This window comes from Ambystoma mexicanum, chromosome 8 (genome assembly GCF_040938575.1).
Source record: "Ambystoma mexicanum isolate Mex_15411 chromosome 8, UKY_AmexF1_1, whole genome shotgun sequence".
Lineage (NCBI taxonomy): Eukaryota > Metazoa > Chordata > Amphibia > Caudata > Ambystomatidae > Ambystoma > Ambystoma mexicanum.
In genome coordinates, this window is record NC_090929.1 from 398,491,689 (window position 1) to 398,509,788 (window position 18,100).

Consider the following 18,100-nt stretch of genomic DNA (forward strand, 5'->3'; position numbering starts at 1 on the left):
TGGTCTCCGACAGAACCCCGGGAGCACATCAGATTGCTGGAGTTGCAGGTAACGAGGCCGGACGGATTGCCTTACTCCCCACTGTGAGGGGAAAGACTGTGCTGGTCTTGACAATCAACATGTTGGCCATGTCACAGTCTCAACACACAGGGTGGTTTGGGGTGATTGCATCTGTGTCGGGAAGCAACAGGACTGTGGTTCTGGGATGAGGACAACAACTTGTCTCTAAAGAAGGCCCATCTGGCTGAGATGGAGAGCATCGTAGTGGATGCATTGAGCAGACAGACTTTAATCTTCTACAAGTGGAAGCTCTGTCGGGAAATTCTGGAGGTGATCCTTTCCTTTTGGGGGACCCATCAAGTGCACTTCTTTACTGCCAATGGGAACAGGAAGTACCACTTGGTCTGTTCTATAGAGTTTCCTTGGCAGGGTGCTCTGGGAGACGCATTGAGGATAGAGTGGAACTTAAATCTCCTCCATGCATTCCCGCTGATCGCTCTCCTTTCGCAGGTTCTCTGGATACTGCAGCTGTTTGGATCTGTGTGGATTCGGATTGCATCAGACTGGGCCTAGAGTGTATTACCTGGAGCTTGTTGACATGTCCATCTGCCCTCCCCGCCACCTCCTGGCAAGGGGGGCCCTGCTTTCCCACTTAGTGGGCTGGGTCCTCCACCGAGCAGGAGCAGCCTGAATGTTCAAACTTGGCAGGGGAATAGCTCAGTGGCCACGCGTTTGTCTTGGAAGCAAGACAATACAGAGCAACACCGTTTGAAATCCCTGTACCACGCTTAGAGACGGGTCCCCTGTGTTAAGCGTGTTATAAAAAATGAATAATTGGCGGCTGAGGTACATCCTTGATGTACTCCTTTTGGCTCAGAGGCTGGCCACCAAGTCCATTTATACCTGCAGGTGGCTTAAATTCTCAGCTTGTTGTCGGGATAGGGATCTTAACCCTTTCTTCTTTCCCACCTCCTCTGTTATGGATTTTCTGCCCTCCTTATCCTGCCGGGCCTACACATTGACACTGAGAAGTGGTATCTGGCCGTTATCTTTCTTCAGAAGAGACCCCTGAGCAAGGATCTTTTTTGTCACAATCCCCACTGTTAAGTTGTTTTGCAGGGTTTGTGCATCCAGTCTCCCCCATACCAGTTTGTTCTTGCCTGGGACTCTCGTTCTGTTTAAACCTTTCTTATAGGCACTCTGTGCCCCTGCATTCATCTTCAGTAGGTTTGCTCGGTATCATCCAAAAAGCCCAAATAAAAAACCCTGAATGGGAGATTTGGCCGAATTTCGTCCGTTCGAAAATTCTTAACGGCCGAAAAGTTCGACCAAATCCCCCATTCGGTGGCAAAGACTGTGGGGGTTTCCCCTGCACTCTTGTTCACTATAAAGTGAATGGGGATGTAGGGGTGTCCCCCGCAGCTGATCCCGAACAAAGTAAGAAAAAGGAAAGGACCGTGCGGCACCGGTTCCTGATCGCCAACGTGAAAGGGAACAGGCGTTGCAGGGACACGGCGAGTCGGCAGCACACAGCGAAGTGTGCTGCCACAAAGTAGGTGGGGCTGGGGGTGGGGTTGGAAGCCTGTGGCTACAATGTTCAGGGGAGAAAATACCACATTTTATTTTTTCTGTCTTTTCTCCGTCTTTTCTCCTTTGAACAATTCAGCCTCAGACTTCCAACTCCAATCCGGGTTGCTCACCCTTGAGGTTATTTTTCTGGGGGGGGGCATCACTTCCCCGAGATGGGTGAGTGGGCACCAGCATGTTTCTGCTGAACATCCCTCTTTCCAGATGGGGAAAGATGGGTTAGGTTCTAGTTCAGTGGATGGGTACCGTGTGGTAGGAACACCAGAAAGAGGGTTAGGGAGAGTTTATGGATAGGAACAGGGCTGTAGGGAAAAATGCTCCTCGACTCCTTGAATGATGCAGATCCTCTTTTTTGAATGAAGTCAGCATAACATACACTCATGCATTCAATTGTTACCTCCGAAACCATTCATAGCCCACATTAGAAACACACTTCATGCAAGAATGATTGAACATGGGAAATCACTTCGCATTACTTTATGCAAGGTACGTTGTCTGTGGTTTTGCATTACCTCACCACTACAATGAGCGTAGAGAACGTTGCATTACCCCATTCAACTTTACTTTGGTGTACCATTCTGCTTACAGAGGCAGAACAGACTGCCTTATTCCATAACACACTCAACCTAAATTGGCCCTAGGCAACTTGTGCAAATGTGTTTAGAAAAGTCCCACACACTGTTTGTGCAACAATCTCCTTCGTTGTGCTCGCATTCACAAGTGCGAGATTATTCGTGTGCCCAAAACAATTTAAAAACTATCAATGACCAAGATAAGTACTTAGCTTAGATTAGCAGGATCTCAAACGCCCCGATTGCCTTGTTCAGAAGTTGCTGTGTTCTGGAGGCATTTTGCTGAATGCTGCGTTTTAGATTCACCTTCTGCGGCCAGAAACTAAAAAACAAAGCTACGATTAGTATTGCATTCTGTGTGCCCAAGAATATAATCGCTATTGAGTTAACTAGTTCTATAGATTTGAATTCACGTTAGTTTTACCCCACTTCACTGTTAGGCAGAAACATGTGCAGTTCCCTTAGGGACCACTGCAAAAGATTAAAGACTACAGGTGTTGGCAGTAAACCCACTTGGTAGCAGTCTGTACCACCAAGATTTACCTGGTAGCTGTGGCTGAGCAGTCGGACTTCCCTCAAGAAGAGTTAGGCAGTACGCAAAGTATACACAATAGGCACCCAGATAGAACAATACAAGCAAACACTGACCAGAGCTTTGGTATCAAAGTATATAATTATTTATTTAAAAACACACTGTTGAAAACACTCCAGCACTCTTATTGTAAAATATTCTAAACACAATTACTATTCTGATATATACACCCCTTTTTCCTTATCAGATAAGTCACTGTAAAACACCACTTATTTTCATACAGAGGTGAGCGCTTCACTGGATGGCACTGCAATAGGTTTGTGAGAAAGGGAGGGAAAAAGACAGAATATGGAAAGGTACACCACTCTAAGATTCAGGAACACTATTAGCAAGGCAGAAGAGCAAAAGTCACTGGTGAGCCAAAGTCCAAAGGCTGGGCCCCCTCTTAGAGAGAGCAGAGCACAAATGCGCCCAAGATCACACAGTTACACTAGGCTTAGAAAGTCTTGCAGAGGGTTCGGAAAAGAGTTTAGGGAGGCTTAGGAAAGTTTAGCCAGGGTGTCCCAGGCTGACCCAGGTTCGAAAGCCGGGGGCTAAATCTACCCCGTACAGTCGGTAGCAAGGGAAGCCAGATGGGACACGGTACCTTAAGTGGGAAGGATCCTCCAGCAGTGGCAGTTTTTCCTGGTAGTGGGTGCAAGTTGCGGCGTCGTCCAGGGGAAGAGAAGATCTCGACTTGGAGGAAAGATGAAGGTCGTTGCACTACCAGGGCAGAAACCAGCCACGGAGTTTTCCGGTTAAAGGTGGTACCTTTGTTTCGCGGTCATGGTAAAACGTGGTACCCCGGTTGCCGGGGTGCTTGGCACAGGCAAGGCGGCCACGAGGTACGTCGGGAAGGCGATAAGACGGTGAAACTGGTTATCCCCACCAGTCAAAGGAAGAAGACTCTCCGGCGGGAGATCTCCTCTGTCGTTGGGAAAAGTGGTGAGACGGTCCAGCAGGGCTCCACCGGTGGTGGTGTCGTGGCAGGTCGGTTCTTCTCCCTCGTCGGATTCTTAGGTCCTGTGGTGACTTCTGAAGTTCCAGTCCCCAAAGCCCTGCTTTTATGCAGCAAACCCCCATTCACTCAGCCTAGCTGTCACTCAAACATGCTAAGTGGTGAGCCGGCCGGCTCACCACTTGGGCCAATCAGAATGGAGTGCGACTTGATTTGACTAGGCAACTCAGTCCAGGGTGCCTAAATTCCCCTTCATCCCTCCTAAGTACCCCAGACAGAGTGGCACCACTTTGGAGGGCTTCTGTGGAGAAGCCCGCCAAAAAGTGGAACAAAGGGCTCGACTTGGGTTGGAGTCACAGAAGAGAACACAAACGCCATTTTAGAATCAAGTTTTGGCAAAAAATACCAACGGGAGAATTAATATTAATTAAATAAACTGGCGGTACGTTCGAGGCTACCGTAAATAATTAAATAAAGATAGTAGCCTAAAACAATGGGAAATCCCATAGGAAAATATTTGCGGTTGAATATAAAAAGTAGTATCCACTGCCACCAGCCAAAACTCGATCAGGGGGGACGGAGACGTGCCCCCTCGACTAACAGACCCTGGGGCAATTGAATTGCCCCAGCTAGTACGTCCACAATATGATGATTTGTACTGGTTCTGTTCAGAATTTAAGACTAGTAAAGTCAATAGTGACTTTACATGCCCTGGGAGACAGTAGTCAGTCCCAGGGTATGGAGTCTATACTGGGGGGTCACTATGACACCCCTGTGTCACTGCACTGAGGGTGCTGTGTAACACATATCACAAAAACACATGAAGCCCTATGGAGTAAAAGACCCCATCTCACTCTTGGCAGGAGAAAAAAATAAACCCCAAAAATCCAGCAAAGCTGCTGGGGGACTCACTAGGTTAGGAAATTCAGCCTAAACAGAGAATTCTTCCTAACATACACTCTAAAGCTGAAAGCGCCATGCACCCCACAAGTTGTAAGTAATATTAGTCCTCTTTGTGATCTCGGAACAACAAAAAACATGAAGTGCAGGTCCGCATTACTTATCTGTATTGTAAGCAGGGCCTGTAGGTTCTCAGGCATGGGCTTTGCCCCGCAGTAGCTTGACTCCCGGGAGCTCTATGGGATCATGACCGTTCAGGTTGACATCCATAGCACGAGCGAGGATTTCTTGTTGCGTGTACATGCTGGTTAGACTGGGTATGGCCTGGGCTTGCTCCGATTGGTTACAAGAGCTCGTGCCTAGCCACCCAGGCTGCTGGGAATGGTCGTTTTGCCTGCCAAACCTGCTGCCACAACGGCAATGAAAGCAGATATGACATTTTACTGCAGATATATGCTTAACCCTGGCATGATGGATTATAGTGTTAGTTCCATAGGTGCTAGCTACTCAGCGTGTTTTTACCATGACACTGACGGTCTGTGTTCTCACACACTTCTCAATACCAAATATTTGCAATATCTCTGTGACCCTGGTTGCACCCATGGTTTTGTTTTTGTATCCTGAATGCAGCCATTAGGTATAGCTTTGAATGATGTCTGCATCCTCTGACCTTGGTAACGTCTCGCATCTCCCTTCCCTCATCTTTTACATATCTTTATTGTGCTCTGAAACTGTACAAAGCACCATAAATAATACATAATTTGTAGCATATAACTGTTGTGCAAAGTATAAAAAGGAATGTTTTAATTGAGAATCAGTTCCATATTTGGTTTGTTATAAAGTATTTGCAGTACAGCGTACCCTTTTATATTTTCAGTATTAGGCTGCTTTTTTGTGTGTAATTCTCAACTGTGTGATTGTGATCTGAGCAAGATTACTTTTTCCCGCTGAGGGATGATAAATGAAACTATTTTTTTCTTAATTGGTTTAGTAGACCATATAGAACACCACCCTTGTTGTTAAATCACCAACACTTTTCCAGACTGACATTAACTTAAGCAAGAATGTACTTTATTAAAAAGTAGTTACTTTATTTTGAGGATGCTATTCCTTCAAGCTACTTATTTTATTTTTACAGGAGATGATGTGTCCGACCCTGAAGGGAGTGTGATTTATGATTTGGAAAATGGGTAAGACAGTTTCTAAACGTAGAACCGTTGAAGGTAAACTTGAAAGGAATTGAGTTGGTTGTATGATCAGCCTTCGTTGTCATGGGCATCAACTGCTTACATCGGCACAAATTCAGTATGTGTATTTGACTGCTATTGGAAGTAGAGCAAGTCATTAAACCGTATTGAGAACATTAGATATTGAAACCTGCCTCACCGGTGATGCAGAAGACTGACATTGTCAGAGGAAAAATAACCTTTCACTAACTAGAGTAGTAGATTAACATAATAAGAAAGTGCTGCTGAATAAAGCAAGTGTATTTTTTGTACAGAAAATGAGCAATGCTATTGCTTAGAGTATGTGCTTGTATTATATAACTGTAGTTCACTGTGTTAAAAGGAAAACAAGGCGTTACAGTACCAAGTACTGGTTACATTCTTTCTATTTTCTAAAGGTGCATTGAGACCTAGTCGGGCACAGTACTGTAATTCCAAGTGTACCTACTGTCTGTTGTTCTATATGATAATTACTAGCAATTGTTCCCATTGGACAATAAATATAAACCAATTCTTTTCACTGTTTTGCATCTTCTCATTGGTCGAGGTCACATACTTTTATAAAATGACACCATTGTTTACACAACATCTAAAGATATATACTAAATTGCATCCAATAGTGCAAAAAACAGAATTGAATTAATTATGTAGACATAAATCCAAAATCATAAATCAACAAAGGTCAAAATTCAAATATTACAAAACAACCCGGCCATCTCTATCGGGATTACACCTACGGATGTGAGAACAAATAATCTAGACATACAAATACTAGCCATGAAAAACACCTTAAGTCATAATAATACAATTAAGTTTTTCGCTTTGATTCAATCACTGAACACCCCAGTATTTCTGACTTAAATCAATGTTCGGGTAGTCGTTATCATATAGATGTTTCGCCTTATGTATTTCATTGTAATGCCTTAGTCAGGACTTTTTGCCAGTTTTTCTAAATCTTCTGACATTGTACCCAAGTGTTGTTCATGTTTAATGTTGACCAGATCGATCCCAATGTTATCCTAATATGGTACAGCCTCTTGTAGGCAATGGGCACACCAATTAACAAAATAGCCACTTTGGGTTTTCTTTCCTTGCCCTCTATCTTGATGTTTACTTTATATTGTGAATGATGTGATCCCTCTCGAATAGGGTCTCCTTTTGACCTTCCGTATATCGGCGAGGAAAGATTTTCCAGCTGTCCTGTATTTGTCCCACTGTGGTTCGCCACTACCTAAAGTGATAGCTTCCAATCATGCAGGCTCACTGGGTACAATCCTTCGATACCCTCTCCACATGGGAGGGAATACCACTGGAATATGATTAGCGTTTAGAGGAACTTGGAAACTAAACTCTAGAGTTTTAACTTCCACCCTTGCAGTTTGCGGGGTGCAGTCATGCAGCATCCTTTTTCATATATTGGTCTGTATGAGCCTGTTTCATATAATGTTCTAGCCTCTTCCCTCACTCCTGTTTAGGATACATCTAGCAATAGCACTCAGCTGTTAGGTTAGTCTCTGTATTGAATGTCCTGGGATGAAGTAGAATCATTGTCCTATCTCTTTGACTTTTGCTATACATTTGCTTTTGTAGATGTAGTTTGAAGTACTTTACCCATTATGCAATACTATATAGGCATGTTTGTGTGTGTGTCTGTTTATTTCATAGTGTATGTGTATGAGACTAATAGTGTTTTGGTACCAGCCCCTCCATTTAGAGTGTAGCATGGCTGCTCTGTTGCATTGCCCACACATTGAGTGTGTTTTGGTTTAGCTTCATGGACACCTCCTTCTTCCACCCATGAAAGATCTCCTCCCTCTTCTCACCAGAGATTATTTGGCACAGCCTCACTAACAAAGAGCCACTCTCCAGTTTCTTTATTTAAATATCATCTGATCTCAAACCATTTTACAGTAACCTCTTCCGTCCCCTAGCTCTCCCTCTGTCCCCAAATGGTGACATTGCTTTGTTACTTCATATATATATAATGATGATGTATAGCTGATGACTGAAGGAGATATTACAATTACACGCAATAGCTGTACTATTGATTTTCCAAGCATTCACACATCGACGCCATGCCATTGTATGGGTCTTTTCTCTTTTCCATGTCCCTTTTCCATAAGCCAATGGTTTAAAGTAACATGCTCCTACTGTTGTAGGATTTTCATGCCTACAAAAGTATTTAGACTACAAATCACGGGTGGACATTTTCTTGGATTTTATAAATGTAACATAATGCTTTTTCTATTACTGCTTATGCTTACTGTTTTGAACTCTGTTTTTTCAACAGGTACCAACAGGGCATTGGCAACTCAATTCTTACAACCTATCATCTGAACCAGCAACTAGAAAGTGAAGTGCCCGTTCCTTCAATTTGCCATGACATGTCTGATAATGAATCGATAGAAAAATCCCCTGCTCAGTCATTGGAGCTTATACAGGATGCATTGGAGAGAGAGCATGAACGAAACATTCTTTCTTCCCAAGGTCTTTCTCAAGGTAATTTCTACAGATCATTTACTGGAGACAAAGGTTAATTATAACCTGCAAACTAGTGCTGATGATGCTTGTGTGGTCCTGTCTCTGGTTCAGGGCTTGCTACTTCCAGTCCTTACAAACACCTGTATCTTTTTGCAGAAGTTTACATCAAACTCGCAACAAACCCTCTTCTTCCACATGTTCCTGCCCTTTATCTGCGCATGACTGCACTGGGTGGGGGCTTATTTTCTTCTTTACCTCCAGGACTGCTCTTGACCGGGCTCACTTTGAAATGGAGGGAACTCAACTAAGGGCAACACTTTAGAGGTTCTATGTGATTTTACCTAAAACATTTTATTTGAGGCATGTTTTACAGAAACCAAATCACTGAAATATACTGTTTTTGAATGTATTTTTTATTTGTGGGGCTCAGCCCCCAAAACCCTCAATTTCTCAGTTTTTACCCCACAACTCCCCCTCTGTTTTAACCTCCAACCGTGTGTGTATTATATATATATATATATATATATATATATAAAATCAGTATTTTTTCGGTGATTTGGTTTTGGTAAAAAATGCCTCCACTAAAACGTTTTGGCTAAAATCATTGGATACCCACTTTACAGGATCTCTAGAACACCAGTCAGATCTAGGCCAAGCTAGTCCTTGCTTTTTCTTTCACCACGTTTAATGCGTTGTCTTGACTGTTTTACACCACATGAAGGCATTTTTCATTTTCTTACTCCCACTTCCTACACTTTCCTCTTTGACTGGTTCTATCCTTATCTTGCTTAGCTCTCTATGCACCTGTACTCTTTGCTCAAATTGCTGTCTTCCAAATGATCGGTTCTTCCCACTATTGGAATGCTTGTCATTCTGTAGTGAAATTACTTATGTTAATGGTCTTTTTTTGGGCAAATTCTTCTATTTCTCTGTCCACAGAATACTTGATTCATTCCTGGAATACATGCATCTCTATTTAACCTTTGTCACTATTCCCAATAAATTTGCTTTTCAGATGTGTTTGGTGGCACTGGCCTTCTTGGGCCCTACTAATGGCTGCCCTAACCCTTTCCTCCTACGTTCCCGGTCTTCGTATCCTTTAAATAGCATTTTGCCTTTTTTCCATTCTGGATTCTGTTTATGCTCTGTATCTGTTTTCCACTTTGACCCCTAATTAATTTGTATTTGATCTCAACTTTCTACTTATTTCTTTTTATTTGTCTATTTAGCAAACTTGTCTCTAGGAAGCAGTGGAGCTCTGTACATTTGTATGGGTTACAGGCATACAGTTGTATGTCAGAAATACAAATTGCTATCAGCCACCTGGGGGCACTGATGGAGGCAGCCTAAGCGTACGCCTCAGTCATCTGGACCCCGAAAAACTGAGTGTGCCCCCACTCTAACCCCCTCAGAAGAGGCAAGACAGGTGAACAGGAATCAGGGACCCCGCGAAGCGTGCATGGCCCCAAAAATGGTGCGATTCGGCCGGTTCAGATATGGTACGTGAAAACGAAAGTGGAATGCCCCGCAAGCGTGTCCGAGGGAAGAGGCCAGCATACAGTCGGACCTGCGCTATAATGTCGGAGGGACTGGTTCCTGACACTCCCCTCCCCCCCACTCCATCCGCCCCCACGAACAAGGACAGTCAGGAGGGAGAGGAGCACCCACACAGGGTTTCTCGAGCACTGGGAGGAAATTGGTGTCTGCATGCGGTACGGCCCACTTTGAGGGAAGTGACCTGGGCAGCCCATGAACCCAGAGGACCATTCTCTGGTGGAGCAGTAACTACAAAGCAGGCTCCAGCCTGCAACAGTGCAGCAGTGCGGGCAATAACACGTGGGGAAGTCTGAAGGCCAGGAGGGAGTGAATCTGGTCCACCAGAGCTCCACCATAAACGTGGGAGGCCCCCCTGGACGCTCAACAGGGACTTTCGCCGGGCTGGAGGGTGACTGAGAATACCATCATGCAACGACTGAGCCCCCCCGCCCCCTAGAACATGAGGCACAGCAGCTGAGGCTACACTCGGTTCCCTACTGGAAGGACCTTACGTAAGGTGAGGGCCCCTGACTCAGGGGCGTGTGCTCTCCTGGCCGTGAGTGGTGCTCACCCCCCAGGCCCCCCGATTGGAGAAACACCTGGGCCTGCCGAGTTCTAAAAAGAGGAGAGCTGGAGGTGGTGGCGTTGGGCAACTTCGCTTTGCTTACCCAAGTAGACCAGATCATACGGGACGCATTTTAGTGAAGGACATGGCGGTGGAAGGAGAAGACTCAGTGGTAACAGAGGGATGTAACATCGCTGCTGGAGGAGATACGAAGTATGAGGGCTGATATAGGGGGTAAAGTGGACAAGGTTAATGTGTGGCTCGACAAAATGGAGGAGAAACTTCAGACAGTAGAATATAATAAATACTCCCTTGACACCCTTGAGACCCAAATGGACGTGAGGGTGGGTGAAATTGAAAGGAGGGAGGCAGAGATGGTTCTTAAGATGGAAGATTTTGAGAACCACGAAAGGAGAAATAACCTCTGATTTTTCAGAATACCGGAGATGGAAGGAGAGATGGAAAGGGACCTCAGGAAGAGAATACATGACGTCACAAAACTCCTATTCAGTGATGACTCGATTGATGAGCCAAAAAAATGTAAGGGTGCATAGAGCCGGGGGCTTGGTAGAGGCCCTAGATCGGTCCTGGCAAGTTTCAACAACTATCCCGATAGGCTTAAAATACTGGAGAAGGCAAGGGCTGAGGGTCCGGTGACCATTGGAATGGCAATAATCACCATCTTTCAGAACCTGTCCTGCCTCACTCTCGCAAAGATAAGAATGGGCTTGCTCCTAACTAAGTGGCTGACAGAGAAAGGAGTCAGATATAGATGGGGATTCCCGTTCTCTATCTCTTTTGAACTAGATGGTCTAAAGTATAGGAATGGTGATAGAAGAAGAGATGGAGAGTTTCCGGAGAACTGCTGGGAGGTGATGAGTCGACCCCCGGTTGCCAAAGGAGACATGTAGGGGATAGACAATGGCGTATTAATGGCCCGAACAGGAAACAAATCCCTGCCTCAAGGAAATTTATGAAGTTAAATACTGCACCGTCAAACAGGTCCTGAACGCAGTCTAAGAGGAGGTTGGAGGGGAGATGGTAATGTTTCGGAAAGGGACTAATCCCACTGTGGATCCCAGGGGGGGATGGAACTTGAAGTTGCAGGAGAATGTGGCTAGGTTGTTTTTCATATGGACTGGGGGGGGGGGGTGGCGGGTGCAGGGAAGGGAGGTTTGTGTTGTTTTTTTCATGTTTGAAGCACTGGGGGGTGGGCGGGCACCAAAAATGGTGGGGATGAAGAGCGGGTGTCTGTTTTGCCGGCTCGTTTGGTGGTTCGGAACCTGGCTAGTGAAGTTAACTGGAAGGGACCGGATGCCTAAAGGAGGGAAGAATAGGGGTTTGGGGAGGTGGGGGAAAGGTTTGGGTGTGGCCTTTAAAGTGTGCTTCTTGGTTTTGGAAATGCTCGCTTGTGAAATTTTTAGAGATGACGGCAGGGGGTGGACTCTGAGGTGCAAGGGTGGTTTCAACACAAGAGTTTACCATGGCTGGCACGACTAATGGGAATGGGTGATGATTTACGGGTATGTACACTGAACGCCAAAGGTCTTAACTCACCGGCCAAGAGGTCACTGTTTGCAAGGGAATTTAGAAGGTCCGGAATTTACATTTTATTCATTCAGGAGACCAAGTACCTTAGGGGCAGGAGTGTAAGATCCCCTGTGGGCTGGTAGGGGGTGAGTATTGGAGCTCTGGAATAACTAGGAAAGGTGGGGTCGGGATTTTGCTCCAGAGAAGTCTCAGAAGGAAGGTCACAAAGGTATGGTTGCACCTTGAAACACTTGTCTATATGCGCTGTATAAATGCCATATCATATCATATGGTCAGACTCGGAGGGGAGGGCAGTATTGGTCTCGGTTGATAGAGACATTAGGTTCACTTTTGCCACAATCTATGCCCCGAACCAGGGACCAAGGAGGTTTCTACAGACAACCCTAGAGACAGTCATGAGCGAGGGACTGGGGCATCTAATAGTCAGGGGAGATTTCACTATGTGGATGGATCCCAATCTAGACAGGCAGTTAAAAAGAACGCAGGGGGACAGGAACCTCCAGAAACAGTGGGGGGCACTAGATAGAACTATAAACTTATATGGTCTTCGGGACGTATGGAGCCACTTCCATCCACAGGAAAGGGGGTTTACCTAATACTCGGACCCGCGTCGACAAGGATAGACTCTCGCCCTGGGATCAGTAATCCATCCAGTTAGCTGGTCGGACCATGAAATGGTTTCAGTCGATATTGTGATATTGTTTGGAGTGGTCCCTGCTCTCGGAATTCTAAAGGGTTTGTGCAATGAGTCTCTGTGGAAGGACCCTGTGCTAAAAGAAGAAATGGAGGGGGGAGTTAGGGAATTTTTCGAAATCAATGATACAGGGGAAGTCCGCAAGAGAACAATTTGGGTTGCTGCAAAGGCCACGTGGAGAGGTACACTAATCAGAGAGGGAGTCCGTAAGAAGATGAAATGCGCCCTTATTGAAAATGGGTTGAGGGAGAATAAGATCCTCAGAGATGCGTGGACAGTCGCCCAACAGCAATAGTGAGGGCTGCTTGAGGGGGGCGAGGACAGCCAGGGAGGTACTGAGGCTGCTGGAGGAATGGAAAATTGCCCGTGAATTACAATTTCTTAAACAGAAACTTTATTAAAAAAAAAGGCGATAAGGCGGATGCTCTTCTTGCCACGAGGCTAAGGGGACAACGTGCGGAGAGATGAGTTTAAGAGATAGTTGGAGGGGAGGGGCTGACTGAGGTCGCACCAGAGCGTATGTAGGAGGCCTTTGCCTCGTTCTACAAGGGGTTATTCTGAAGTGAGGGGCCTTCCACTGAGGTAGAGATTGAGAATTATGTTGGAGTTCCGCCTCCCTCCGCTGTGGCAGGAGGAATCAGTGATTCTGGATGCCCCCATCACGGGGGAGGAGATAAAGCTTGCAATAGGCAGTCTTCGGCCTGGGAAAGCTCCTGGAGATGATGGTTTCACCTCCGGGTTTGACAAATCCTTTCTGCCAGCCCTGCTCCCCTTTCTGACAACGTTATTTAATGACATCATGGAGACAGGCAGAGCCCCGGACTCCTTTGGCCAGGCCCTCATCACAGTAATACTGAAGGATGAGAGTGACCCTCGATCCTGCGGTTCCTATCTCCCCATTTCCCTTTTAAAGATAGATGCAAAGATAGATACCAGAGTCCTGTCAGCCAGGTTAGAAGTACACTTGCCCAGATTGGTTCACTCTGATCAGGTGGGTTTTGTCAAGGGGCGGGAGGGGGCATATACCACGAGGAAAACATTACACCTGATAAACGAGGCCCAGGGCGGACCAGATGATCCTACACTCCTATCAGTGGACGCAGAGAAGACCTTTGACAGGGCGGTGTGGCCCCTCTTGAAGCAGTGCTGGTTTACTTGGCACAGAGGGCATGTGTGGCAGTGAACGGGGGAAATTCGCACTGGTTTGACCTGAGCAGAGGGACCAGGCAGGGGTGCCCACTGTCCCGGGCACTTTTCGTGCACTCCTTGGAAACCCTAGCCGAGAGAGAATAGAAGGTTCGAGGGGATTGGATCCTCCGACGTATTCCATATCTATGACAGTAATCACCACAGCCGTGCTGCTTCGGAAAATCTTCGGCGTCTGCGTCGATGATGTCGATACGCCGCCCTCGAGTACCTCCTCCGACGGCCTACGCCACTGGATGTTACAAGTAGGACGCACAACGCCCGTAGCCTCAGTTCCGTTTTTTCCGCAAACGTGTTCGCTTCGGCGATCTCGGCGCGCCTCCACTCTTTGGAGTTTCTGTTCTTTCTCGGTTCTTCGAACCTGTTCGTATTGTGAAGTATATTCTTCGTGAAGATGTCTACCTCGTCTTGCACCCCGCGTCCGGGCTTTAAGAAGTGCGGGGACTGTGGGTCCAAGATATCGGTGACAGACTCGCACGACGCCTGCCTCTGGTGCCTCGGGGAGGCCCATGACACGGATGCCAGTCGCTCATGTCCAAAGCCTTGCGGGAGCGCAAGAAGAAGTTGTCGGTAGCTAAGGTGTCCAAGCCACGGAAGTCGAGGTCTGCAGGGTTTTCGACGGACGATTCGAGTGGCGACTCTCCGCATCGTCGTCGGAAGTTCAGTGGGTCTAGGTCCCGGAGTCGGTCCCGCCACTCCTATGCCTCTTCGAGGCACTCCCAGAAGCGCTGTCATTGGTCGCCTTCCCCGTCCTCATCCAAGGACTCTGCCCGTCGGCGGGTCGCTTATCCCACCAAGCATGCGACGCCGGAGGAATGGGCTTCCTTCGGGAAGAAAATGTTAGCGATTTTCGAATCGCAGGGCACTGGTCCGTCCGCGCATACGAGTGGGGTCGGCTGTGATCGGTCGAGAGAAACCGCTCGCACGCCTTCGGGCTCGGGTGGTCGGCACGATTCCCGGGAGAGGTCACGCTCTGACGAGGGGAATCATTCTCGTCATGCCCGTTCCAGGTCTCGGTCCTCGACGCGCTCAAGACCGTATGCACCTGTGGTGTCTTCAAGGAAGTCGTCGACGCCGGTGGTCGCCCAGGCTGTCGAGGAACACGCTCGGGGCTCCGGCCTCGAGGCCTGTGTCAACGCCATCGATGCTGTCGACGCCGCGTTCGGCGTCGATTCACTCAACGCCTTTCGAGGCTGTTTCGACAGGGGTACCCCGGGGCTCGGTGGAACCCCCTAGAAAGGCTCTGGCCAAGGTCAAGCATGGCTTTGTTCCACATTCTGTGCCTTCATACCGTCATCTTGAGTTTATTTCAGAGGTGGATGAGGGCTCTGATGATGGCATGGTTCCTGATACGGTGCCAGACGAGATTCTCTCGGGCCATAGCCAAATTGAGGACCTGCGGCAGTCCCTGCACGACGCCAGTGGGCTGGACACCTCTCCGGAGGTGGAGTTTTGTAGGCCTGAGCCTGGCACTCATGCCGACTCCTCGTACCGGCGCCTTATGTCTAGGGTCACTGAGTACTTGGGGTAGTCTGCTCCCCTAGGGGATTTTCTTCAGGATGACCTTACGGATATCCTCGACCAAGGTCCACCAACTGACCCGGTACTGCCGTTCCATATGGCTCTACAGAGGAGGGTGGCGGCGGCTTGGACTGCTCCGGAGAGTCTCCCGGCTGTAGGCAAGTCTTTGCCGCGAAAATACCGCCCAGCCAGTAGCGACTCCTGCTACTTGACCAAGCACCCCACTCCGGAGAGTTTGGTGGTGCAGGTGGCTACGGCCCCGGCAAAGCAGGCATTGTATCCCACCATCCCTCCTGATAGGGACGACAAGCGTTTTGACGGCTGGGCGAAGAAAGTGTTTTCTTCAGGGGGTATGGCGCTTCAGGCGTCCATCTCCATATGTGCCTTGTCGCGTTTCACGCACACTCTGTGGAAATGTTTCCTTAGCAGCTGAACATATTCCCGAAGGGGACGAACGGGATGGTTTCCTTGCCATGGTTCAGGATGGCAAGGATGCCATGTGTGAGGCCGCTCAGTCGGGTTTGGACATGGCAGATTGCGTCAGCCGGTCCATGGCGGCGGGCACCGTAATACGCAGGTTTGCGTTGTTGTGCAAGTCGGGGTTTGCTCCTGATGTGCAGGCCCTGCTCCTCAACATGCCCTTTGACGGGGAACATCGTTTTGGCAGCAAGGCTGACAAGAGCCTTCAGAGGTTGCAGACCTCCAAGGCTGCAGCAAAGTCATTGGGTGCTGCAGTTCGCCAACCTCCGCCTTTTCATCCTAGGGGACAGCAATGGAGGGGAGGTTCCTTTCGTTATTACTCATCCTTTGGTAAAGCGAGAGGAGCTGCCAGTCAAAGGGGCCACCGTAGGAGTGCCAGAGGTGGAAAACAAGGTACTCGAGCTGCCAAGTCCGCTCGGGTTGTTGCCTGTTTGCCCTCGGGCAATGCCACAGCCGCTTCAGCTCAGTCATGAGGCCATGTCCCATGGTTCGCCGGTTGGGGGAAGGCTGGCGCACCATCTTGCAGAGTGGCGTGCCATTACTTCAGATGTGTGGGTTCTGGAGATCATAACCCACGGCTACTGTCTTCCTTTCTGGCAGAGGCCTCAAGACAATCCATTGGGGAATCTCTCGTTGAAGAGCCCGGATCCGCTCCTTGCGCAGGAAATTCAGTCCCTGCTGGAGAAAGGCGCCATAGAATTGGTGCCTGTAGCGCAGAGTAACAAGGGATGGTATTTCCCTTATTTTTTTATTTCCAAGAAAGATGGGGGATTGAGAACCATCATGGACTTGCACGGATTGAACAATTCCTCAGGAAGGACAAGTTCAAGATGGTTACTCTCTCTCAAGTCCTCCAGGCCCTTCAACTTCAGGACTGGTTGTTGTCTCTCGACCTCAAGGACGCTTATTTTCATGTGCCAATACATCCAAAGCACAAGAAGTACCTGAGGTCCTGCCGTTGGAATCGACCTTCGCCCGAGGTTCTTCACCAAGCTCATGGTAGTGGTGGCAGCACACCTCAGGAAAGGGGGATTCACGTCTTCCCCTACCTGGATGATTAGTTGATCAGGGCACACTCTCCCGAGCAAGTCCTGGATCATCTGTCAGTCACCTGCCACTCCCTCCACAAGCTGGGCTTCTCCCTCAACTTAAAGAAGTCCCATTTTACACCAACTCAGAGGCTCCACTACATCGGAGCAGTGCTCGACACGTCCCTGGGGCAGTGTTTTCCTCCCCAGGTGAGGGCTCATCACATTCAACAGATGGTGCACAAGTTTCAGCTTGCCCAGAGTCTCCCAGCATTCGAGTTCTTGAGATTGCTCGGCCTCATGGCTTCCTGCATTCTTCTGGTGCCAGAGGCCAGGTTGCGGATGAGATCTTAGCAATGGGCACTCAAGCTCCAGGGGTCTCAGTCCTCCGGCAGGATGTCGGACCCTGTTCAGATGCCGTCCTCGGTCGCCCAGGACCTTCTGTGGTGGGCCGTCGAAGACGATCTGATGAGGGGGGCTCCATTTTGGCTACCCTGGCCAGAGGTGACGATTGTGACGGACGCGTCCCTCACCAGATGGGGAGCTCATGCCAACGAGTTGACAGTCAGCGGTCGCTGGTCTCCATCGGAGTCCAGACTCCATATCAATCTGTTGGAGCTGAGGGCCGCCAGGCTAGCCCTGAAGGCTTTTCTGCCGACTGTGCGAGGGAAGAATGTCCTGATCCTGACGGACAACACGGTGGCCATGCACTACCTCAACAAAAGGGGGGGGAGGTCACTTCCTCTGTGCAGGGAGGAGATGCAGCTCTGGTTCTGGGCAATCCAGCAGGAAGTTTCGATCTCGACAGTTCATCTGGCCGGAGACGAAAACAAGACGGCGGACGCTCTGAGCAGGCAGAGCGTGATCTCTAACGAGTGGGAGTTGGCTCAGGAGATTCTCCTGGAGATCTTTGCCCTTTGGGGGACCCCTCAAGTGGATCTCTTTGCCTCCAGTGTCAACCGGAAGTGCGCGAGGTTCTGCTCGTGGGAATTTCCTCCAAAAGGAGCCTTATGAGACGCGTTCGTGGTGGAGTGGTCATTCCCACTGCTGTATGCTTTTCCTCCAGTCCCCGTCATCCCGCAAGTACTGCGGAGGTTACGGAGGTTCGGTTCCCGGATGATCCTCATTGCTCTGGCGTGGGCCCGGAGGACGAGGTACCCGGACATTCTCGACTTGTCCATCTGCCCTCCACGTCGTCTTCCCTACCGAGACGATCTGCTCTCA

General features: G+C 48.4%; 1 protein-coding gene across 5 annotated transcripts in view; it reads left to right on the forward strand.

The window, feature by feature from the left end:
• CDK5RAP2 (CDK5 regulatory subunit associated protein 2) overlaps positions 1–18,100 on the forward strand; it is a 2,172,192-nt gene that overhangs the window by 1,335,534 nt on the left and 818,558 nt on the right. For all 5 annotated transcript variants that reach the window (XM_069609888.1, XM_069609889.1, XM_069609892.1 and 2 more), the window contains 2 exons: positions 5,727–5,778; positions 8,105–8,313. In XM_069609888.1, coding sequence (XP_069465989.1) covers positions 5,727–5,778; positions 8,105–8,313 — 261 coding nt within the window. The remainder of the gene's footprint in view (positions 1–5,726; positions 5,779–8,104; positions 8,314–18,100) is intronic.